This window comes from Podarcis gaigeae (genome assembly GCF_964106915.1).
Source record: "Podarcis gaigeae genome assembly, chromosome: 2".
Lineage (NCBI taxonomy): Eukaryota > Metazoa > Chordata > Lepidosauria > Squamata > Lacertidae > Podarcis > Podarcis gaigeae.
Window position 1 is genome coordinate 125100639 of NC_139679.1, and position 24983 is coordinate 125125621.

The 24983-nt window shown below is 45.6% G+C and overlaps 2 protein-coding genes across 2 annotated transcripts; both read right to left on the reverse strand.

Moving 5' to 3' along the window:
* Nucleotides 1–1893: 1893 nt before the first annotated feature.
* Nucleotides 1894–8943, reverse strand: LOC310836122 (vomeronasal type-2 receptor 26-like; the record flags this gene model as incomplete). The annotated part of the gene is made up of 5 exons (XM_083721036.1): nucleotides 8564–8943; nucleotides 7465–8280; nucleotides 5844–6071; nucleotides 3650–3776; nucleotides 1894–2792 (listed from the first exon to the last, which is right to left on the reverse strand). Exons 1-5 carry the CDS (start codon nucleotides 8906–8908, stop codon nucleotides 1894–1896), a joined length of 2415 nt encoding a protein of 804 aa, XP_083577162.1. The 5' UTR covers nucleotides 8909–8943.
* A 7865-nt stretch (nucleotides 8944–16808) lies between these two features.
* LOC310836131 (vomeronasal type-2 receptor 26-like) lies at nucleotides 16809–24570 on the reverse strand (the record flags this gene model as incomplete). Its single annotated transcript, XM_083721044.1, has 5 exons — nucleotides 16809–17707; nucleotides 18944–19070; nucleotides 21987–22805; nucleotides 23089–23383; nucleotides 24353–24570. The coding sequence occupies 5 exons, from the start codon at nucleotides 24568–24570 to the stop codon at nucleotides 16809–16811; spliced, it is 2358 nt and encodes a 785-aa protein (XP_083577170.1).
* Nucleotides 24571–24983: the final 413 nt, after the last annotated feature.

Consider the following 24983-nt stretch of genomic DNA (forward strand, 5'->3'; position numbering starts at 1 on the left):
AGCCCTGAAGCTGGATCAGGCGAAGGGCCCATAAAGTCCAGCATCCTCTTCTCAAAATGGACAACCAGTTGCCCCAGTGGGAAGCCCACAAGGAAGGGGTCAGTGCAGCAGCCCTTTCCCTACATAGGATTCCCAACAACTGAGTCTTCCTGCCTCAAACAGTGAAGGGAGGACCTATCCATAAGGACTAGTTTCTGTTCATATCCTTAGCCACCTCCATGACTTGACCTAAACCTCTATTTTTATTTGAAATAAAATTCCCATACCACTTCATTGTAGACAGGGGTTTACAAATTTAAATAATTAAATAAAAAAAGTTAAGCTAAAGATGGATAAATGGCTAGCAAAGGCAAAGCTGGGTTTGGCCTATCCTTTAGCATTTTTAGGAGTCACCAACATGCTGCCCTTCAGATTTTGTTTAGGATTGAAATGTATCTCCTGCGTAGTCCTATATAATCCAATACAGGCTATAAAAAGTCCCATTGTAAATGATCAAAGGCTTTCTCTGCATCAAAAATAATAATATGCCAGGTGATGGTCCTCGCTATCAGCTCCCACCTCCTCCTTAGTCTCTGTGTTGCCCTTGCAGAACTCAGCAAGCGAGGAAGGCAAGAACAAAACTAGAATCGGTTGGTTCTGTCTGTTCCTGGCTCTGGTTCCAGTTATCTGCTCTGGGGCCATAGATCCCCTACGTAGTCCTATATAATCCAATACAGACTATAAAAAGCCCCATTCTAAACGATCAAAGGCTTTCTCTGCATCAAAAAATAATAATATGCCATATAGTTGTTTCACTTTATTGGTAACATGAATGAAATGTAGGACCTTACATATGTTTCAAGAGAGTTTATGTCCCATAATAAATCCAGTTTGATCTGCTATATATTTATGTATTACTATATTTAATCTATTTGCTAGAATTGTGAAACAAAGCCCTGATTCAGCAATGCTGTAGGACAGTAGGGCTGGACTTTAACCTTTTTAATATGTGATCACTATTCTAGCCATTTGCCAGTTTTAGGAAAGACAGAAAGATTACTCTAATTAATTCATTCAATAATTTTTCATATCACTTGGCTGTGAAACTATCCAGTCTGGGAGCTTCATTGCATTTTAACACATTAAGCATTCCGCAGAGTTTAGGGAGCATTATAGGAAATTGGAGCTTATCAGAACCAGATTGGGTTAGACATTGTATTTTTATTATTTTTAGATATAAAAAGGCTTTAATAGCATCTTTTTTGTGACAATCAGATGTATATGATTTCTTATTCTAAAAAAATAATTCATTTGTGATCCCATCAGATCTTGTTATCCTCTTTGGTCTTTAATTGTTGAAAGTATATAAGTGTGTGATTGTGTAAAAATGTGCTAACAATTTGCCAGCTTTGTTCCCTTTTTCAAATAAACACTGTCTTACAACCTTAGCTTTTTCTATCTTACTTTCTAAGTAGCTCTGATTTTCTATAATTTTTTAAGAGCAGCTAGTTTTAGGTTTTTAACAAATTCTAGTTTTTCAATTTCAACCTCATCATTCAGTGCTTTCTCCCTTGGTGTCCCGTTCCAACAATTATGAAGCTATTGAATTATTTGACCTCTCATTATTGTCGTTGAAGTCTCCCATATGGTATGTTTATCAGCTCTACAGAATTATTAATATTCTCTTAATATAGATGCCAGGTCCTGTGTGACATTTTCATTTTGTAATATAAAATTATCAATATGCCAGCAATTTTTGTTGTGGTTGTCCATGGCTTGTCCTTTCTATAATAATCAGAGCATAGCATGAAAACTCAACATCACCTGCTGAAAAGGACTGACAATACCTTGTTTACAGACAAATGGAAGGACAAATGATTTCACACAGAGACTCTATATATATATATATTTAGTTTAGTCTTTTGCTGTCAGGTGCTCCTTCTTGTTCAGATCAGGTCTTAGTATAATAATGTAGCACTTTGGTATGAAGTTGCAGCCCAGAAGCCCAGCACTGGAAGCCAAGATAGAGAAGACCTGCACGGCTACCATATACTTCCCCTTTGTGCTCAGGTAGGTGGGCACGAAGGACACCCAAACACTGCAGAAGACCAGCATGCTGAAGGTGATCAGCTTGGCTTCATTGAAGGCCCCAGGCAGATTCCTGGCTAGGAAAGCCACTGTGAAGCAGATGGCAGCCAGGAAGCCCATGTAGCCAAGGGCAGCGTAAAACATGGCCACAGACCCTTCGGTGCACTTCAGGATGATCTCTCCAGGCTGGGAGCTCATGTCTGAGTCTGGGAACGGGGGAGAGATCCCCAGCCAGGTGATGCAGATGACAACTTGGACAGTGGAACAGGAAATGACAATAGAGTTGGCCAGATTCTTCCCCAGCCATTTCCTCAGCCTGTTCCCTGGCTTGGTGGCCAAGAAGGCCAACACCACAGTGATGGTTTTTGCCAAGACAGAAGAGACAGCAGATGAGAAGACAATGCTGAAGACCATTTGTTGGAGAAGGCAGGTTGTTTTCCTTGGCTTACCAATGAAGAGGAAGGAGGACAAAATGGAGAGGAGGATGGAGATGAGGAGGATGTAGGAGAGGTCCCTGTTGTTGGCTTTGACTATGGGAGTTTCACTGTATTTCATGAATATTCCCAAAATAAAGCCTGTGGCTGAGGATAAGAGTAGGGTAAAGGTAGCGAGGATGATCCCCAAATACCCTTCATAGGCCAGGAAGGTGATGATCTTGGGAACGCATTGATCATGGTCCTTGTTTGGATGTTCCTCTTCCAGACATTTGGTGCAGTGTCTTGCATCTGAGGAAGAGAAAATTGAAACTGTCCAGAGGTGCATCTGGAGTCTTCATTGTACAGTGGTGCCTCGCAAGACGAATGCCTCGCAAGACGAAAAACCCGCTAGACGAAAGGGTTTTCCGTTTTTTGAGGCGCTTCGCAAGACGAATTTCCCTATGGGCTTGCTTCGCAAGAAGAAAGCCCATAGGGAAATCTCCGGGGACCTCTTTTAAATGCTGGCGGTGGGGAGCAAAGCCTTCCCCCCCCCTCCGGCCTTCAGAAGAGGTCCAGGAAGGCCGGCGGGGGCCGAAAGGCTTTGCTCCCCACCGCCAGCATTTTAAAAGCGGTCCGGGATAGTGGAACGAATTAATTTCGTCTTGCAAGGCACCACTGTACATCTTTCTCTGCATACTGGGGACACTGCTCTTAACCTTGGGCTTTGACAGGTAAAGTATTTCATTTAGTGGGAGGTGATTTTTTAAAAAGGGCAAAGCAAGAACTCTATTCAGCGACCCAGAGTGGCTGGGGCAACCCAGTTAAATGGGAGACATACAGTGGTACCTCGGGTTAAGAACTTTATTCGTTCTGGAGGTCTGTTCTTAACCTGAAACTGTTCTTAACCTGAAGCACCACTTTAGCTAATGGGGCCTCCTGCTGCTGCCGTGCCGCTGGAGCACAAGTTATGTTCTTATAATGAAGCAAGGTTATTAACCCGAGGTAATATTTCTGGGTTAGCGGAGTCTGTAACCTGAAGCGTATGTAACCCAAGGTACCACTGTATAATAAATTAATGGTGGTGATGATGAAATACCTCTCAGTCCCTCCCAGAGTCTGTCTCTGAATGAATCTCTGCCCTCTGCCCTTGATAAGGAGTCACCCACCTTTTCGAGTGGAGATTCTCCCTTCTGCACATGGGGAACAAGCATAGCAGCAAACTGGTTTTCCTTCTTGAACTGCCTTGGCATATCCAGGGCGACAGCTTTCAGTACACCTGGAGTGAGGGACAGCCTAATTGGTAAGACAAGTGTTAGGAGTATACTGTACAGTGGTACCTCTGAATGCAAACGGGATCTGTTCTGGACCCCTGTTCGCATCCTGAAGTGAACACAACCCGCGTCTGCGATTCGCTGCTTCCGCGCATGCATGTGACGTCATTTTGAGCGTCTGCGCATCTGCGAGCACCGAAACCTGCAAGTAACGCATTCCTCACTGAGCTCCACTGAACCCCAAGGCAATTTTCTTTTGATCCGTACTATTTTGGTGTATTTGTTTGCTTGTTTCTACATTTATTATTCCTCTTTTCTATGTCTTAGGGTCTTGCTAGATTCAACGTGTTGCCTTATTGCAGGGCAGATAGGTGGTTAAACCATATGCGGAGCGAGTCGGATAGAGGTGGAAACCGTCTCTCATGTCTTGCTACGATGTTGTTTTTATGAGGATATACGCTCGGTCTTTATCATCCCTGTTATACAGAAAATTCCAAGTGGGTCTGAACCTCAATGCTTAAAATCCCTGATAAGGATCCAGAGATCACACTAAGGGTGGCCAAATTTTGCACGGCTGCCATAAAACTCATGGAACAAGCTGTGCTATTACAAAGACTGAGGCCTGAGATGCAAACCCTAGATACTATTTTAGAGACTAAGACCTAAAACACATTTCTAATGGCTGTCATATTCACATTGTTTATTGTTATATTCGATTCCAAATTCAGACTTAATTCTATTGTGTTTTATATTCGCTTAGTATGGTATGTGAATCTGGTCTGGGACCATAATAAACTTCATTTCATATGTCTGAGGGCTCATCTACACTGCCACTTCTCCTGTGTTTTCTTCTGCTTGTACCATTCCTTCTAGGCATGGGTCTGAGAATATTTTCCTTTGTCCCACCCCTTTCCTTGAGAAGAAGATGCTGTTTACCACTGAGAATCAGAGCGAAGTCAAACCTCAGAAAACCCAACTGGCGTTTGTTACGATTCAGCAGTAAAGAATGGGTTTCGAAATGGAAAAAACAACAACTCCTCTCAGACCTGTGCCTAGCAAGCCCAGGTCTAGCAGAAGTGTGGAGGAGCTCTTACTGTGCTCGAGGTACAGGACAAAAGGCACAAAATCCAAATCCAGGGATAAGAGGAACTGCAAAACAAAACTTGGGTGATAAACAACTATCTCAATGGGATGCACTTTTGTGGATTGATTCTTATCGTGTATTTAGATGGTGGGCTAACATTTCATAGTTCTGTAGGGTAGGGGGTTACATGATGGGTAATTTAACATGGTGGACAGCCAGTGAGAATGGAAACCAAACACTATTCCTTTTCAAAAGCAACTCAGTTGCTAAAGGAGCAGTCCAGCACACTGAATAGCCGGGTGGTCAAGGTATCAGAGCTGAGCCAGGCTGGTAAGGGAACCTTCTGAGCTGCCATTGGCTAACTGCTGTTGCTGTCAACTCTGAATTTCCACATTCCCATCCCAAATGGAATGTGGTTAATCCATGTCCCTTTCATAGATACAAAGCTCACTATATGAACGGGAGACCCCTTTGTTTTTGTTTTTAAAAATTTTAATACTTTTATTTTGCTTTACCACACATACAGGTAAATATAAACAACCAAAATTACAAAAGAAAAATCCTTAATAATAATGATGATGAAAAAAGCTAAAAAAAATTACAAAAAATATCAAAGCACATGGAATAGAAGATAAGCCATTATGGGAAAGGAAAAAGGAAAAGGAAAAAGGAGAGGAGGAGGAGGAGGAGGAGGAGGAGGAGGAGGAGGAGGAGAAAATAAAAATAAAAATAAAAATAAAAATGAGGAAGATGAGCCAAAACACAAGAAGGCTCATCTACTGTATGCTTTTGTCAAGGTCACAACAGATCATTATTCTTATCAATTTTCTCTATCTGCATTCCATAGAAACGGGAGACTCCTTTGATGCTGCTCCCATGTGGCACACTATTCTGCAAGTCTTGCTCCCTGGTAAGTGTTTAAAAGTTTGCAATCAAGTCCCATTTTCAGTCTTCAACAAATTGCTACATCTTAACAGGTGCCACATAGAATAGAGTATCTCCTACCTTTTTAAACCGTTGGGGCCACACAATAGCTTCGGGGTTAATCTTGAACTTTATGTCAGCGGATGTCTCTCTCTCTACACTCCCTACTTTCACTCTGGCGGGAGACATGTTGGGAAACATCACCCAGTTCACAATATCATAACTGCCAGGCAGCTCCCCGTTCTCGTTCAAATACAGTTCACCCACTGAGGAATTAGAAAACCGGATTGCTCTCAAGAAAGGGTGAAGCTGGAATGAGAAAGAAATTACCAGGATATACAAAGTATAATAGACCTCTCAGCCTTGCTCCCATGAAGTTTGGCAAGTGTAAAACTCAGCTAGTGTATATGCCATAATGAATATCTGGGTTTTAGTGCTCTTGAGAAGAAGAATGGTGAAGGTGTTACCCAATTTAAGAACAACACACATTTAGCCCAACAGATTGCTAACAATCAAAGGACAACATTGAAATTTCCACCTCCTTACACTCCTTACATTCCATGGTCATATAGACATTGATTTAGAAGCATTTCCAATAATTTAACAATATCTTCCTGGAAAAACATTTTTTCTTCAACTACTTTCCCCCACATCATGAAAAGCTCTCTGTCTTAAATGGCCTTCTTGTATTATGTTTTATTCTACCCTCAGTTGTTTTGCATTTTTTTCTAAAACCAACCACCCTGCCGTCTTTTGACAAAGAGCAGGATATAAGCATTTAAACAGAAATAACTCAATATAAAATGAGTACATTTCAACATTGTGGGACAGACTTGTGTCACCAGAAGGCCTCTGTGCCTGCTGCATCTATGTTCTATGGGACATGGGTGGTGCTGTGGTCTAAACCACTGAGCCTCTTGGGCTTGCCAATTGGAAGGTTGGCGGTTCGAATCCCCGTGACAGGGTGAGCTCCCATTGCTCTGTCCCAGCTCCTGCCAACCTAGCAGTTCAAAAGCATACCAGCGCAAGTAGATAAATAGGTACCGCTGCAGTGGGAAGGTAAACATCATTTCCATGTGCTCTGGTTTCCGTCATAGTGTTCTGTTGCACCAGAAGCAGTTTAGTCCTGCTGGCCACGTGACCTGGAAAGCTGTCTGTGGACAAACGCCAGCTCCCTTGGCCTGACAGTGAGATGAGCACTGCAACCCCGTAGTCGCCTTTGACTGGACTTAACTGTCCGGGGATCACCAATTGCATTTGCCTTACAAATGGACATTTCCCTCCCCTCACTCCTGAATGTCCAGTCGTGGCCGACTCTGGGTTTGCGGTGCTCATCTCGGTTTACTGGTCGAGGGAGCTGGCGTACAGCTTCCAGGTCATGTGGCTAGCATTACTAAGCAGCTTCTGGCGAATCAGAGCAGCGCACGGAAACACTGTTTACCTACCCGCCTCAGCAGTACCTGTTTATCTACTTGCACTTTGAGGTGCCTTTGAACTGCTAGGTTGGCAGGAGCAGGGACCGAGCAACGGGAGCTCACCGCATCGCAGGGATTTGAACCGCCGACCTTCTGATCCGCAAGTCCTAGTAATAAAGTTAGTGCCCTTCATTTATCCCCACAAGTGCCAATGCTGGAGACTCTACTAAGTTAGATTCTACGGTTTGGAAAGTGCATTGCAGTTTGCAAAGAGGGAAAGGAAATACCTGCCATGGCTGCAGCCTTTGATGTCCCAACCTGCCTCCCCCATCCCCCATCAGCATCCATCTTGATCTCGAAGAATGCGCAGCATGTAAAGCGTGCGCCACGGCTTGGACATGGAAGTAAGTGCTGTAGCTGTCTTGGGAGAGGGCTCTCTCCAGCTCCTCCCGGGGCAGAGGCTCCAGCTGCTGCTGCTGCTGCTCCTTCTCTGTGCATCTCATCTGACCTTTCACAGATAAGACATGCTTTGAATACGAGCAATGATATGCTTCAGCCCAAAACTGATGAAGAAGATAGGAATATGGTACATAGTAGTCATGTCTGATCCTTTTGGGGGTCTTAATTATAAAGGAGAAAGAACCATGGGTGTACCGAAAACTTTTGCCTTGCAATACCACATTGATGTCCTGAAAACCTGTTGTGATCCAGACCCTTGCTCCAACTTGTTCCTCAATCCTTTTTTGTAGTGTGATGATTGTCACCCATCCCATCCGCGTGTTTTCATAGTAAACAAACACACTGACTTGTCTCCATATGGCAAAGGGTACCCCGGATACGAACCCTTCATAGAGAGCGCCTTCTGTTAGTCGTTTTGTGAAGGCAACACAGATTCCACTGTGGATCATCAGAGATGTCAGGGCATTCATGAACCTCTCTCCATTCTCGTTGTCTGGAGCAATGAGGCCAATCCACGTCCATCCAAAATGCAGGAGCAGCTTGACAATCCCCCCGTACTGGGAATCCTCTTTGGGGAGCAACCGGTAGACAAAAGGGAACTGGGATTTGTCATCCAGAGCCTGAGCATTGAAGCCGTAACTGATCTAGTGAGGAAAGGAAGAGATTTGTGCTTTGCTTTGGTCTCAGGATAAGAACCAGACATTTATTAACCTGAAATGATTAATATTGGACAAACTTGTGCTGGTCTGAAACATCAAGGGGTGGGATGCCAGGTGGGCAGAGACTGGGTTTTGGAGCCCTGGATCCAATCTGCAGCATTTTAACTTAGTTTTGGATGCCCTGCCTTGATTTCCCTGGAGAGAAAATGGAATTTCATGCCTATGAATTTCTATTCTGTCCCTCCATGCTGCCCCTTCCCCTTCATACCTGTGGTACTTTGTAGATGCTTGACACGATTGAAATGTGTTTGGAAATCACAGAATTGGCCCCTTCAAGAACAGCCAGCAGGTTATCCTTCCCTTTTCCACAGCTGTAGTTTGGGATGTTGCTTTCCCCACCTGAAAGCAGGTTTAGCATGGCATCGGACGTTATCATTGCATTGAATAAGCTCTCATAGAGGTTGTAGCCCAGGGTGAGGTTGGGTAAGAGCCTGGGGTCCCTGTTGATCTCCTGGATGGTGAAAAAGAAGGACAAGATGTGCCAGTACAGCCTACCTGAGAAACTGAAATAAATAAATACTTTTTTAAAAAATGTGGAACAACTGTTCATCATTCAGCGACTATACAGTTGTTTTGATTCCCCCACATAATGGCCTGTACATCTGCTGTGAGGACTGAGAAAAGTCATATCCTTCTTCCAATATGAAAAACCCATTGGCCACTTAACAATAAAAGTAAGGAAATTGTGGGAGTCATAAAGCCATGGCAGAGGCTTGTAAATACTGCAGGGTGCCCCCTGACCTCAGCTTACGAGCACTCTGAGCTTTTCAATGTATAGGAATGTATTGACCTTAAATGGAGTTGTGTTTCCTCTGGGCAGTGTTCCCTTATATGGTGTGGGGAGTGTCAAACCATTACCAGGCATGTAACGTGAGACATTGCCAGATGACCATGCTGTTGGTGAGGACAAAGGATAATAAAAGTTACCGGGGAAGGGAGAGGTTCGAAGGAGCTGCCCCTCCATTATGAAAATACTCGCTGCCTCTCTGTGTCTTCTTTCTATGCTATGCTAAGCACCATCTATGACGGCAGGACTCCGTCAAGAAATGAACACTCCATCACATAAGGGAAAGAAACACACAGCCTAAAGGGACTAAGAAACTGAGGATATCCCTTGTAATTAGGAGCATCTAGAGTAAGGTTACCAGACGTCCCCATTTCCCGGGGGCAGTCCCCGGATTTACACATCAGTCCCCATACAAATCCATTGAAGTTGAAAAGTGTCCCCAGATTCATTGAAAAAAATCTGGTGACCTTAATCTAGAGTGCAGTTGAGGAAGCACCAAAACCATCAATACAACTTTACTTATGAACGAAGCTTAGTGGGTTGAAGTTGTTGTTTTGTGGTTGGTTGTTGTTCAAAAAACTTCTCAAATTTTGGAGATTTGACACTGGTAATGAGGGGGTCCTATGACTTCCTGGCTTGATTTTTTAAAAATAAATTATTATTCATTTTGGCACTTCTGCCAAAAATGTCTCCCAGAGCAGGTTTAAAATGTTACTGTTACAAGGGCTCATCGCTGAAAAATACACGACACAAAAGCAAAAGGTCTCAGGAGGCAGGATGGAAACCTAGGTGGGAATTTTGCATGAGTTGCTGGGCCAGGAAGAAACCTATGTGGACACAGACGCGCGCGCACACGCACACGCACACATAGAGAGAGAGAGAGAAAGAGAGAGAGAGAGAGAGAGAGAGAGAGAGAGTTCTGACATCTGTTTGCCTGCAGGAAATTGCATGACTTGGGTGACACCCTTGCCTCAATGCATCATTTTGCTGAACAGATTTACTTGCATCCTTCAACAGACAACACTGCATCATAGCAGCTGGAACATCTTTCCAGGGATGACAAAGGGGACTAGAAAATAGGTCAGGCATCTTGGGAACCTGTGCCCCCACTGCAATTGTTGCTGGTCTCCCATAAGCCCCCAGCCAGCATGCCCAATGGCCCAGGATGACAGCCCAGCAACATCTGGGTGGTCCTCAGCCTTGATCCAGGGACAATTTCTGTTGTAAATTGGAGACGCATAACTTCCATCAGCATATAATGACTTACCGGTCAAAGTTGGTTACTGGGAGCCGAGAAAAGTCGTATAAGTTTTGCTTAAAAGGATATTGTGGAGATATGATCCCGCTAATGAGGAAATCTCCAGGCCGGAAGTAACTCCAAGCTTCTTCTTCTATGCTCAGATTCAAGGGGCATTTTGCCTTCAGGTTCCCACACACTCCGTGGGGTATCAATAGCAGAACCAGCAGAACCAGCAAGGGGACCATCCTGGCTCTGCCTCCTGCACCTGTCTCTCCTCCAGAGCCTGCTAATCAGAAGATGGCGAGAACTCTTGCAAGGCCAAACCCACAGCAGCTTCACCCCTACAGGGGCATTCAACTTCAAGCAGACACATCCCTCCCTTTCACCTGCTCTGTGTCTCCTCAGTTTGTGTCTCACACAGGAGATACATTGTGCACCAACTCCCCCCCTCCCCCTGGAAGAACGCAACGGATAACCTCACGATGGCCTTTATTCCAATGTCTAGGCGATCTCCAGAAATCTCTCTCGAGCTTTGGCAAGAATAAATCACTATGATTTTGATGTAATTATAATTAGGAGGGAAGCTCATCTCCACAACATCCTGAAATCATTGTGGCAGGTGCAGCACTGGAGGAAAATATGTTTGTGAGGGATTACAGATGCGGCTCCAAATTTGGCATGGGTTGTGTGTGAGAGAGTGTTTTGCCCAAACTTTGGTGACAAGAGCATTAGAAAAGCAGTGCACCTGGGTCAGTCCAAACAGCCAGTGGAGGTTGGTCCATATGGGCAAGGGGGGGCACTGCCCAACCAACCTGTCTGCCTCCACCCAGTTTCCTGCCTCCTTTCTCACAAACAGCCCAGGTGATGGTCCTCACTATCAGCTCCCACCTCCTCCTTAGTCTCCATGTTGCCCTTGCAGAACTCAGCAAGGGAGGATGGCAAGAACAAAACCAGAATCGGTTGGTTCTGTCTGTTGCTGTCTCTGGTTCCAGTTATCGGCTGTGGCGCCACCTACTGTCGGGCTCCCTGCCTTCTGCCTTACCAGCCACAATGGAGTCAGAGTGGGACCTTGGAGGGAGGGTTGGTTCTCTCTGTTCCTGGCTCTGGTTCCAGTTATTTGCTCTGGGGCCATAGATCCCCTGCGTAGTCCTATATAATGGAATACAGGCTATAAAAAGCCCCATTCCAAACAATCAAAGGCTTTCTCTGCATCAAAAAATAATAATATGCCATACAGTTGTCTCACTTTATTGGTAACATGAATGAAATGTAGCACCTTACATATGTTTCAAGAGAGTTTACGTCCCATAATAAATCCAGTTTGATCTTCTGCTATATATTTATGTATTACTATATTTAATCTATTTGCTAGGATTGTGAAACAAAGTCCTGATTTAACAATGTGTAGGACAGTTCGGCTGGACATTATCTTTTTAAATATGAGATCACTATTCTAGCCATTTGCCATGTTTTAGGAAAAACGGTTCTTAGCATAATTTTATTTAATGTCACTTTGAAGGATTACTCTAATTCATTCAATAATTTTTCATATTACTTGGCTGTGAAACTTGTGAAAATGTGGCATAGCTAATTGGATTGGACCCCAATTAGGCGCAGCTAATTGAATGGAAGCCCGGCACACTTCCTCCCAGCTGCCTCTCTGCTCCAGGTCCTCCGTCCTCCGTCAGCCACTATTGCAGAGCTTTTACGCAGCGTGGAAGCTGTCGCTGTCCAGGTGTTTAGCAGAACAAACATACTTAGACATCAGTGTGTATGTATCTCTTTCTTTATTCATGCAGTTAAACAATAAAAGAGATTTCCTGGGCTCAGAGCGCTCATCTTGCTTCTTTCTCCATGAGAAGCCGGAACAAACAGACAGTGAAAAACACTCCCCTCTGCTTCGAACCTTGGCCACGCCTCAGGAATGTGAGACGTCACTCAGAACTCCTTAACCCTGTGAGTTCTGAAACTAGCCACACCCCCTCTCGTTTCCAGTCCTGAGGCGACCTGGGTATTTACCTTTACAGACCTCTGTGAGATCAGTCCCTTTTCCAATGCCTTGCGCCCCTTCCTGGCATCCCTGTCAGGCAACTGTTGAACCTCCTCACAACTCCCAGGTTCGCACTGTGCGAAACCAACCCACGCATTAGTGACCTGAAACCTCTCAGGTGGAATTCCCTTCGTGGCGCGAGTGGACCGTCTGGGTACAAACTCAGGTACTTCCTCTGACTCACTGTGGTCAGCAGGTGTGTCCTCTCCATCATAATCCTCCCCCTCTGACTTAACGCGTCTTCGGGCTTTTTGTACTTTGCTAACAGGAGACGAAGGCTCACTCTTGGGCTCTCTTTTAACAACCTGTGGAGATGCCCAATCCTGTTCTTGACCCTGTTCAGAAACTTGGTCGTCAGCAACAGGATCAACCTCTGCCTCTCCTTCCTCCTCAGAATCCTCAGAGTCAGACAGACATTCTGAGAGAATGTCATGCCTTGCATGAGTCTTTGACCAACCATCCTGCTCACAGAACTCAGCATGTTTACTGACCAGAAGCTTGGTCTGATCACCTTCTGGATATGCAAACCTCCATCCCTTTGTCGCTGGTTCATATCCACAGAAGATCATTTTCTGGAACCTAGGGCCACCTTGCTTTTGTAGTGCTTTTGGTACCGGCACCAAGGCCTGTGACCCGAACGCACGGAAGAAATGTATCAGCGGTTTCTTTCCGTGGAGCATAAAGAATGGGGTGTCACCTACCACTGAATTGTAGGACCGGTTCATAGTGAAATTCACTGTCCTAATTCCCTCCCCCCAAAAGCTTGGAGGTAAACCAGAGTCTGACAGCAAAACCTCTGTAGCCTTAATCAGAGCTTCACTTCTGAGCTCTGCCACGCCCTTCTCCTGAGGAGACGTCACCTTATGATATATCCCTTTCTGGCGAAAGAACTTCTGCAGAGCAGACCCAGTAAACTCTGCACATCGGTCACTCTTGACCCCCTGCACCTTGGTGGAGAACCTTAGTTCCACCTCCGCAACCCAATTTTTAATCAGTTGCGCTGCATATTCCTTGCATTTCAGTGCGTAGGCCCAGGAGTTCTGGGAATGGTCATCTGTCAGTGTAAGCAGAAACCTGGCCCCTGCCAGACTTGGCTGTGGCATGGGTCCAAAAAGGTCTGTGTGCACAAGCTCAAAAGGTTTTGTGGTTACCCTCTCCACCCTGGGATAACTGCACCCTTTTACCTTTGCCCTTTTGCATGCCCTACATTTTAGGGATCTGCCACACTCCTGTATTTTGCAACCCTTAGTGCACTCTTGCAACATCTGGATTTCTTCTAGGGTACCATGTGCCATCTTTCTGTGCCAAGCACAGGCACATGAATCATGAGTGGGAACTGTAGCACGCATAGCTTGAGCCCTCTCAGCATTCCCCTTACCCTTCAGAGGCGTTTTAAGAACAAAGAGATTATTCTGCCCCTTTGCAACACTGACCAGGTGCTTTCCACCTTTGGAAATTGTACAAACATTGTTTTCAAAGCACAGCTTATACCCCTCCTGTAACAGACAAGGAACAGATAAAAGACAATGTTTCATTCCAGGTACCACGTAAACTTCCAGCTGCGCCTGCAAAACAGAAAGATAAACATTTGCTATGTTATACAAGGGTTTTTGTGTCCCATCAGCAAATTCCACAGTTTTCCCAGCTGAAACAGATCTGCAATTCCACATCTCGACAGTAGATGTCTCTGTTATCAGGTGCCTGTTCGCTCCAGAGTCAATTATAAAGCATATGTCATTGTCTCTCCTGGAGCTGTCTTCAAACTTTGCAAGTGAGGCCGTCAGCTGATAAGCATCATCATTGTCTAAGTCACGTCCCTGCGCCTTCCCATGCCTGGCTGTCTTCCTGAGCTGATTCCCATGGGAAGCGACCTTCAAAACATCCTGTCCAGCCTCCCTACCCCAGTGGGGGCAGGAGCGACGCAGATGGTCAGGAGAATTGCAAACAAAACAGCGACGACAAACAGTGGAAAAACACTGCCCAGGGCTCCTTTCAGCCGGCTTGGCCCCCCTTCTTCCGGAAGAGCTCTCTGTGCCAGCCCTGCCCCCTCTGAAACGGCGTTCCACCTCGTCACTCACAGTGGAAAACTTTTCAAACTTGCCTTTGGAATTCTTCGCCCCCCCCCCCGACTTGCCCATGAGCGCTCTTTGAGGCTAAGCGATCAGGAACTGGGGCTTCAGCCATCTCTGGGCTTTTCACATCTTCTTCAGGGCTCTGGCCTCCTGCTGAGTTTTCACACAAAGTTCTCAGCACCTCCCAGGCAGCCCTTGCTGACTCCACGTCCTCCAAATGAGGCAACAGCGATGCGTGTACGCATGCTTTCAACAGGCAAAACTCCCTTTGCATTCTCTGCTGGCTATCTTCTGGCAACGCAGCCTGAAAGCCTGCAGCGTCTGTCCCAGCAGCACCTGGAGTGGGGGGTGCTGGCTCCCTCTGGCTTGGATTCCACAGCCCTGTAGCCAAAAACCAACTCCTCACTTTTCTGACCCAAGTGTTCCATCTTTGGATAGTAAGCTTTTCGAACGGAACTTCCTCAAAGACCTGGCTGTCTGCCATCCTCTTCCCGGGGCCCCAGATTACTCACGGAACCAGTATCGTCCGGCACCCGGCCTTGCTGTTCAACTCCTTCCAGCAAGCTGTTCTTCCTCAAAACGCAGACAGGACCTCAGCTCTGCTGCAGCGTTTCTTCAGCTGGCTTTAAACACACACCGGCACCTTTGGCAACAGCTTCAAAGCTCTTAATCAGCGACCCATAACCTGTGAAAATGTGGCGTAGCTAATTGGATTGGACCCCAATTAGGCGCAGCTAATTGAATGGAAGCCCGGCACACTTCCTCCCAGCTGCCTCTCTGCTCCAGGTCCTCCGTCCTCCGTCAGCCACTATTGCAGAGCTTTTACGCAGCGTGGAAGCTGTCGCTGTCCAGGTGTTTAGCAGAACAAACACACTTAGACATCAGTGTGTATGTATCTCTTTCTTTATTCATGCAGTTAAACAATAAAAGAGATTTCCTGGGCTCAGAGCGCTCACCTTGCTTCTTTCTCCGTGAGAAGCCGGAACAAACAGACAGTGAAAAACACTCCCCTCTGCTTCGAACCTTGGCCACGCCTCAGGAATGTGAGACGTCACTCAGAACTCCTTAACCCTGTGAGTTCTGAAACTAGCCACAAAACTATCCAGTCTGGGAGCTTCATTGCATTTTAACACATTAACCATTCTGCAGAGTTTAGGGAGTGTTATAAGAGATTGGAGCTTATCACAACCAGATTGGGTTAGACATTGTGTTTTTATTATTTTTAGATATAAAAAGGCATCAATAGCATCTTTTTTGTGACAATCAGATGTATATGATTTCTTATTTTAAAAAATTAATTCATTTGTGATCCCATCAGATCTTGTTATCCTCTTTGGTCTTTAATTGTTGAAAGTATATAAGTGTGTGATTGTGTAAAAATGTGCTAACAATTTGCCAGCTTTGTTCCCTTTTTCAAATAAACACTGCCTTACAACCTTAGCTTTTTCTATCTTTCTGAGCAAATATTAAGAGATTACTTTCTAAGTAGCTCTGAGTTTCTATAATTATTTTAAGAGCAGCTAGTTTAAGGTTTTTAACAAATTCTAGTTTTTCAATTTCAACCTCATCATTCAGTGCTTTCTCCCTTGGTGTGTGTGCCCCCCCCCAAAAAAAATATGAAGCTTTTGAATAATTTGACCTCTCATTATTGCCTTTGAAGTCTCCCATATGGTATGTTTATCAGCTCTACAGAATTATTAATATTCTCTTAATATAGATGCCAGGTCCTGTGTGACATTTTCATTTTATAATATAAAATTATCAATATGCCAGCAATTTTTGTTGTGGTTGTCCTTTCTATAATAATCAGATCATGGCATGAAAACTCTGTTGGGATACTGCCAGGGAGACAAAGGCCATCTGCCTCCACGTTGATTCCGGATGATCCATCAATCTCCCATAGAAACGCAGTATCAGTCAATTAGCGACACAAGCCTCAGAAACAGCTCCCACATTCCAAGGACTGGTGCACGCTCTTTCAGCAGAGTTCTTACAACGAAAGATGCACTCAGGAGAGCATTATTTACAACTTTATTCAGTGTTGGTCAGAACAAAGGAAAAACATGACTCCCTGTCTGCGTGTCCAGGCACACAGAGAGAAAAACAACAGCTATATACAAAACAGAAACATCCTGTGAACAGGAAATATGCAGGCTGTGACACAACAACCTGCTCCCTTTTTAAGGTGGAACGGAAATATCCTAACAAACTCAGCATCACCTACTGAAAAGGATTGACAATACCTTGAATACATACAAATGGAAGGACAAATGATTTCACACAGAGACTCTATATATATTTAGTTTATTCTTTTGCTGTCAGGTGCTCCTTCGTGTTCAGATCAGGTCTTAGTATCATAATGTAGCACTTGGGTATGAAGATGCAGCCCAGGAGCCCAGCACTGGAGGCCAATATAGAGAAGACCTGCACAGCTACCATGTATTTCCCCTTGGTGCTCAGGTAGGTGGGCACAAAGGACACCCAAACACTGCAGAAGACCAGCATGCTGAAGGTGATCAGCTTGGCTTCATTGAAGGACCCAGGTAGTTTCCTGGCTAGGAAAGCCACCGTGAAGCAGATGGCAGCCAGGAAGCCCATGTAGCCAAGGGCACTGTAAAACATGGCCACAGAGCCTTCATTGCATTGGACAATGATTTCTCCAAGCTGGGAGCTCATGTCAAATTCTGGGAATGGAGGAGAGATCCCTAGCCAGATGGTACAGATGAGAACTTGGACACTGGAGCAGGAAATGACAATGGAGTTGGCCAAACTCTTCCCCAGCCATCTCCTCACCCTGTTCCCTGGTTTAGTGGCCAGGAATGCTAGCACAACAGTGATGGTTTTTGCCAAGATAGAAGAGACAGCAATTGAGAAGATGATGCTGAAGGTTGTCTGTCGGAGAAGGCAAGTCACTTTCCTTGGCCGTCCAATGAAGAGGAAGGAGGACAAAAAGCAGAGCAGGAGGGAGAAGAGGAGGATGTAGGAGAGGTCCCTGTTGTTGGCTTTGACTATGGGAGTTTCATTGTATTTCATGAATATTCCCAAAATAAAGCCTGTGGCTGAGGATAAGAGTAGGGTAAAGGTAGCCAGGATGATCCCCAAATACCCTTCATAGGCCAGGAAGGTGATGATCTTGGGAACGCATTGATCATGGTCCTTGTTTGGATGTTCCTCTTCCAGACATTTGGTGCAGTGTCTTGCATCTGAGGAAGAGAAAATTGAAACTGTCCAGAGGTGCATCTGGAGTCTTCGTTGTACAGTGGTGCCCCGCAAGACGAACGCCTCGCAAGACGGAAAACCCGCTAGACGAAAGGGTTTTCCATTTTTTGAGGCGCTTCGCAAGACGAATTTCCCTATGGGCTTGCTTCGCAAGAAGAAAGCCCATAGGGAAATCTCCGGGGACCTCTTTTAAATGCTGGCGGTGGGGAGCAAAGCCTTCCCCCCCCTCCGGCCTTCAGAAGAGGTCCAGGAAGGCCGGCGGGGGCCGAAAGGCTTTGCTCCCCACCGCCAGCATTTTAAAAGCGGTCCGGGATAGCAGGGAAGGGCTTCCCGCTATCCCGGACGGCTTTTGAAGGCGGGGGAACGCGCGTTTCTCCGCTCTCCCGGGAAGGCAGGCAGGTTTTTTTAAAATGCTGGCAGGCGGCAGCAAAGGCTTCCCTGCCGCCCGCCAGCATTTTAAAAAAACCCGGGACAGCGGAGAAGTCCTCCGCTGTCCCGGGGTTTTTTAAAATACTGGGGGTGGGAAGAAAAGCCCTTGCCCCCCCACCCCAGCCTTCAGAAGGGGTCGGAGGGCAGACTGTCCCCGGACCTGGTCTGAAGGCGGTTTCCATAGGAACGCATTGATTGATTTTCAATGCATTCCTATGGGAAACCGTGCTTCGCAAGACGAAAAACTCGCAAGACGAAAAAACTTGCGGAACGAATTAATTTCGTCTTGCGAGGCACCACTGTACATCTTTCTCTGCATACTGGGGACACTGCTCTTAACCTTGGGCTTTGACAGGTAAAGTATTTCATTTAGTGGGAGGTGATTTTTTAAAAAGGGCAAAGCAAGAACTCTATTCAGCGACCCAGAGTGGCTGGGGCAACCCAGTTAAATGGGAGACATACAGTGGTACCTCGGGTTAAGAACTTTATTCGTTCTGGAGGTCTGTTCTTAACCTGAAACTGTTCTTAACCTGAAGCACCACTTTAGCTAATGGGGCCTCCTGCTGCTGCCGCACCACCGGAGCCCAATTTCTGTTCTCATCCGGAAGCAAAGTTCTTAACCCGAGGTACTATTTCTGGTTAACGGAGTCTGTAAGCTGAAGCGTATATGTAACCCAAGGTACCACTGTATAATAAATTAATGGTGGTGATGATGAAATACCTCTCAGTCCCTCCCAGAGTCTGTCTCTGAATGAATCTCTGCCCTTTGCCCTTGATAAGGAGTCACCCACCTTTTCGAGTGGAGATTCTCCCTTCTGCACATGGGGAACAAGCATAGCAGCAAACTGGTTTTCCTTCTTGAACTGCCTTGGCATATCCAGGGCGACAGCTTTCAGTACACCTGGAGTGAGGGACAGCCTAATTGATAAGACAAGTGTTAGGAGTATACTGTACAGTGGTACCTCTGAATGCAAACGGGATCTGTTCTGGAGCCCTGTTCGCATCCTGAAGTGAACACAACCCGCGTCTGTGATTCGCTGCTTCCGCGCATGCATGTGACGTCATTTTGAGCGTCTGCGCATCTGCGAGCACCGAAACCTGCAAGTAACGCATTCCTCACTGAGCTCCACTGAACCCCAAGGCAATTTTCTTTTGATGCATACTATTTTGGTGCATTTATTTGCTTGTTTCTACATTTATTATTCCTCTTTTTCTATGTCTTAGGGTCTTGCTAGATTCAACGTGTTGCCTTATTGCAGGGCAGATAGGTGGTTAAACCATATGCGGAGCGAGTCGGATAGAGGTGGAAACCGTCTCTCATGTCTTGCTACAATGTTCTTTTTATGAGGATATTCACTAGGTCTTTATCACCCCTGTTATACAGAAACTTCCAAGTGGGTCTGAACCTCAATGCTTCTGTCAAGGTCACAACAGATCATTATTCTCATCAATTCTCTCTATCTGCATTCCATAGAAACGGGAGACCCCTTTGATGCTGCTCCCATGTGGCACACTATTCTGTAAGTCTTGCTCCCTGGTAAGTGTTTAAAAGTTTGCAATCAAGTCCCATTTGCAGTCTTCAACAAATTGCTACATCTTAGCAGGTGTCACTTAGAATAGAGTATCCCCTACCTTTTTAAACTGTTGGGGCCACACAATAGCTTCGGGGTTAATCTTGAACTTTATGTCAGCGGATGTCTCTCTCTCTACACTCCCAACTTTCACTCTGGCGCGAGACATATTGGGAAACATCACCCAGTTCACAATATCATAACTGCCGGGCAGCTCCCCGTTCTCATTCAAATACAGTTCACCCACTGAGGTATTAGAAAACCGGATTGCTCTCAAGAAACGGTGAAGCTGGAATGACAAGGAAAACACCAGGATATAGAAAGCATATTAGACCTCTCAGCCCTGCTCCCATTGAGCTCCCATGAAGTTTGGCAAGTGTAAAGCTCAGCTAGTGTATATGCCATAATGAGTATCTGGGTTTTTAGTGTTCTTTGGGACAAGAACGGTGAATGTGGTTTCAGCAGTTGTGTTACTCAATTTTTAGAAAACAATTTAAGAGCAACACACATTTAGCCAAACAAAAGCAACGCTGATTGCAACAATCAAAGGACGAAACAGAAATTTCCGCCTTCTTGCACTCCTTACACTCCCATGGTCAAATAGACATTGATTTAGAAACATTTCCAATAATTTAACAATATCTGTGCTTCCTCGAAAAACGTTTTTGTTTCAACAACTTTTCCTCACATGATGAAAAGCTCTCTGTCTTAGACTGCCTTCATGTATGATGTTTTATTCTATCCTCAGTTGTTTTGCATTGTTTCTAAAACCAACCACTGAGCCTCTTGGTCTTGCCAATTGGAAGGTTGGCGGTTCGAATCCCGGGGACAGGGTGAGCTCCCATTGCTCTGTCCCAGCTCCTGCCAACCTAGCAGTTCAAAAGCACGCCATTGCAAGTAGATAAATAGATACCACTGCAGTGGGAAGGTAAACAGCATTTCCATGCTCTCTGGTTTCCGTCACAGTGTTCTGTTGCACCAGAAGCAGTTTAGTCCTGCTGGCCACATGACCCAGAAAGCTGACTGTGGACAAATGCTGGCTCCCATGGCCTGAAAGTGAGATGAGCGCCGTAACCCCATAGTTGCCTTTGACTGGACTTAACTGTCCAGGGGTCCTTTACCTTTTTTGTTCTAGCTGCTTGCTGAGGCTCAGCAGAGACAAAGCCAAGGCTGAGGAGGGTCCAACTTCAGCTAAAATGGCTGGATCTCTCTCAGAGCACCAAGGAGGAACCACAGGAAGTTGGAAGGTTTTTCTTCTGACATACCCACAGTGGGCAGAAAGATTGGCCTCCACCAGATGCCTCACCAATTGCATTTGCCTTACAAATGGACATTTCCCTCCCCTCACTCCCGAATGTCAGAAAATGTTTTTGATTCATTTTGCAATTTAATGATAAAGAAGAACTGCTACAAACATCTTGACTGCCCTTGCATTGCTGACCTGTTAGAGCATGCAAAGTATCATGAATGAAAGCTAAAATGCGTTGTCACATTGTGCAAACAGCATACATAAAGGCCGCCATGAGGCTGTGTGGGAGTCCTTGTCTATTCTTCCCGTCTCATGAAAGATATAAGCAGTTGTTGTGCAGTGTGGCAAGGAAGAGAGGCACTCCTTTCCCTTGGCTGTGCGGATTTGGCATGTCAGTTTTTCTGCTAGTGCTACTGACCAGACCCTTTGGTAAGGTAAAGGTAAAGGGACCCCTGAACATTAGGTCCAGTCGTGGCCAACTCTGGGGTTGCGGCACTCATCTCACTTTATTGGCTGAGGGAGCCGGCGTACAGCTTCCAGGTCATGTGGCCAGCATGACTAATCCGCTTCTGGCGAACAAGAGCAGCGCCCAGAAATGCGGTTTACCTTCACAACGGAGCGGTACCTATTTATCTACTTGCACTTTGACATGCTTTCAAACTGCTAGGTTGGCAGGAGCAGGGACCGAGCAACGGTAGCTCACCACGTCGCGGGGATTTGAACTGCCAACCTTCTGATCGGCAAGTCCTAGGCTCTGTAGTTTAACCCACAGCGCCACCCGTGTCCCTGACCCTTTGGTACCATGCTTCAATGTTTAGGCTTTTAGCCATTTGCCAGCATCTGGCAATCTCTAGATGGGCGGCTACTAGCAGAAACAGCAGCATATCTTTCTATACAGTAATAAAGTTAGTGCCCTTCATTTATCCCCACAAGTGCCAATGTTGGAGACTCTACTAAGTTAAATTCTACGGTTTGGAAAGTGCATTGCAGTTTGCAAAGAGGGAAAGGAAATACCTGCCATGGCTGCAGCCTTTGATGTCCCAACCTGTCTCCCCCATCCCCCATCAACATCCATCTTGATCTCGACGAACGTGCAGCATGTAAAGCGTGCGCCACGGCTTGGACATGGAAGTAAGTGCTGTAGCTGTCTTGGGAGAGGGCTCTCTCCAGCTCCTCCTTGGGCAGAGGCTCCAGCTGCTGCTGCTGCTGCTGCTCCTTCTCTGTGCATCTTATCTGACCTTTCACAGACAAGGCGTGCTTTGAATATGAGCAACGATCTGATTCATCCCAAAACTGATAAAGAAGATCGGAATATGGTCCATAGTAGTCGTGTGTGGTCTTTTTGGGGGTCTTAATTATAAAGGAGAAAGAACCATGGATATACCAAAAACCTTCACCTTGCAATACCACGTTGATGTCCTGAAAACCTGTTGTGATCCAGACCCTTGCTCCAACATGTTCCCAAATCCTTCTTTGTAGTGTGATGATTGTCACCCATCCCATCCGCGTGTTTTCATAGTAAACAAACACACTGACTTGTCTCCATATGGCAAAGGGTACCCCGGATAAGAACCCTTCATAGAGAGCGCCTTCTGTTAGTCTTTTTGTGAAGGCAACACAGATTCCACTGTGGATCATCAGAGATGTCAGGGCATTCATGAACCTCTCTGCATTCTCGTTGTCTGGAGCCATGAGGCCAATCCACGTCCATCCAAAATGCAGGAGCAGCTTGACAATCCCCCCGTACTGGGAATCCTCTTTGGGGAGCAACCGGTAGACAAAAGGGAACTGGGACTTGTCATCCAGAGCCTGAGCATTGAAGCCGTAACTGATCTAGTGAGGAAAGGAAGAGATTTGTGCTTTGCTTTGGTCTCAGGATAAGAACCAGACATTTATTAACCTGAAATGATTAATATTGGACAAACTGGTGCTGGTCTGAAACATCAAGGGGTGGGATGCCAGGTGGGCAGAGACTGGGTTTTGGAGCCCTGGATCCAATCTGCAGCGTTTTAACTTAGTTTTGGATGCCCTGCCTTCATTTCCCTGGAGAGAAAGTGGAATTTCATGCCTATGAATTTCTATTCTGTCCCTCCATGCTGCCCCTTCCCCTTCATACCTGTGGTACTTTGTAGATGCTTGACATGATTGAAATGTGTTTGGAAATCACAGAATTGGCCCCTTCAAGAACAGCCAGCAGGTTATCCTTCCCTTTTCCACAGGTGTAGTTTGGGATGTTGCTTTCCCCACCTGAAAGCAGGTTTAGCATGGCATCGGACGTTATCATTGCATTGAATAAGCTCTCATAGAGGTTGTAGCCCAGGGTGAGGTTGGGTAAGAGCCTGGGGTCCCTGTTGATCTCCTGGATGGTGAAAAAGAAGGACAAGATGTGCCAGTACAGCCTACCTGAGAAACTGAAATAAATAAATACTTTTTTAAAAATGTAAAACAACTGTTCATCATTCAGCGACTATACAGTTGTTTTGATTCCCCCACATAATGGCCTGTACATCTGCTGTGAGGACTGAGAAAAGTCATACCCTTCTTGCGATATGAAAAACCCATTTGCCACTTAACAATAAAAGTAAGGAAATGAACACTCCATCACAGAAGGGAAAGAAACACACAGCCTAAAGGGAGTAAGAAACTGAGGATATCATTGAAAAAAATCTGGTGACCTTAATCTAGAGTGCAGTTGAGGAAGCACCAAAACCATCAATACAACTTTACTTATGAACGAAGCTTAGTGGGTTGAAGTTGTTGTTTTGTGGTTGGTTGTTGTTCAAAAAACTTCTCAAATTTTGGAGATTTGACACTGGTAATGAGGGGGTCCTATGACTTCCTGGCTTGATTTTTTAAAAATAAATTATTATTCATTTTGGCACTTCTGCCAAAAATGTTTCCCAGAGCAGGTTTAAAATGTCACTGTTACAAGGGCTCATCACTGAAAAATACACAACACAAAAGGTCTCAGGAGGCAGGATGGAATCCTAGGACGGATTTTTGCATGCGTTTCTGGGCCAGGAAGAAACCTATGTGTGTGTGTTTGCCTGCAAGAAATTGCATGACTTGAGTGACACCCTCACCTCAATGCATCATTTTGCTGAACAGATTTACTTGCATCCTTCAACAGGCAACACTGCATCATAGCAGCTGGAACATCTTCCTAGGGATGACAAAGGGGACTAGAAAATAGGTCAGGCATCTTGGGAACCTGTGCCCCCACTGCAATTGTTGCTGGTCTCCCATAAGCCCCCAGCCAGCATGCCCAATGGCCCAGGATGACAGCCCAGCAACATCTGGGTGGTCCTCAGCCTTGATCCAGGGACAATTTCTGTTGTAAACTGGAGACGCATAACTTCCATCAGCATATAATGACTTACCGGTCAAAGTTGGTTACTGGGAGCCGAGAAAAGTCGTATAAGTTTTGCTTAAAAGGATATTGTGGAGATATGATCCCGCTAATGAGGAAATCTCCAGGCCGGAAGTAACTCCAAGCTTCTTCTTCTATGCTCAGATTCAAGGGGCATTTTGCCTTCAGGTTCCCACACACTCCGTGGGGTATCAATAGCAGAACCAACAGAACCAGCAAGGGGACCATCCTGGCTCTGCCTCCTGCACCTGTCTCTCCTCCAGAGCCTGCTAATCAGAAGATGGCCTGCTAATCAGAAGATCTCTTGCAAGGCGAAACCCACAGCGGCTTCACACCTACAGGGGCATTCAGCTTCAAGCAGACACATCCCTCCCTTTCACCTGCTCTGTGTCTCCTCAGTTTGTGTCTCACACAGGAGATACGTTGTGCACCAACTCCCCCCCCCTCCCCCTGGAAGAACGCAACGGATAACCTCACGATGGCCTTTATTCCAATGTCTAGGCGATCTCCAGAAATCTCTCTCGAGCTTTGGCAAGAATAAATCACTATGATTTTGATGTAACTATAATTAGGAGGGAAGCTCATCTCCACAACATCCTGAAATCATTGTGGCAGCTGCAGCACTGGAGGAAAATATGTTT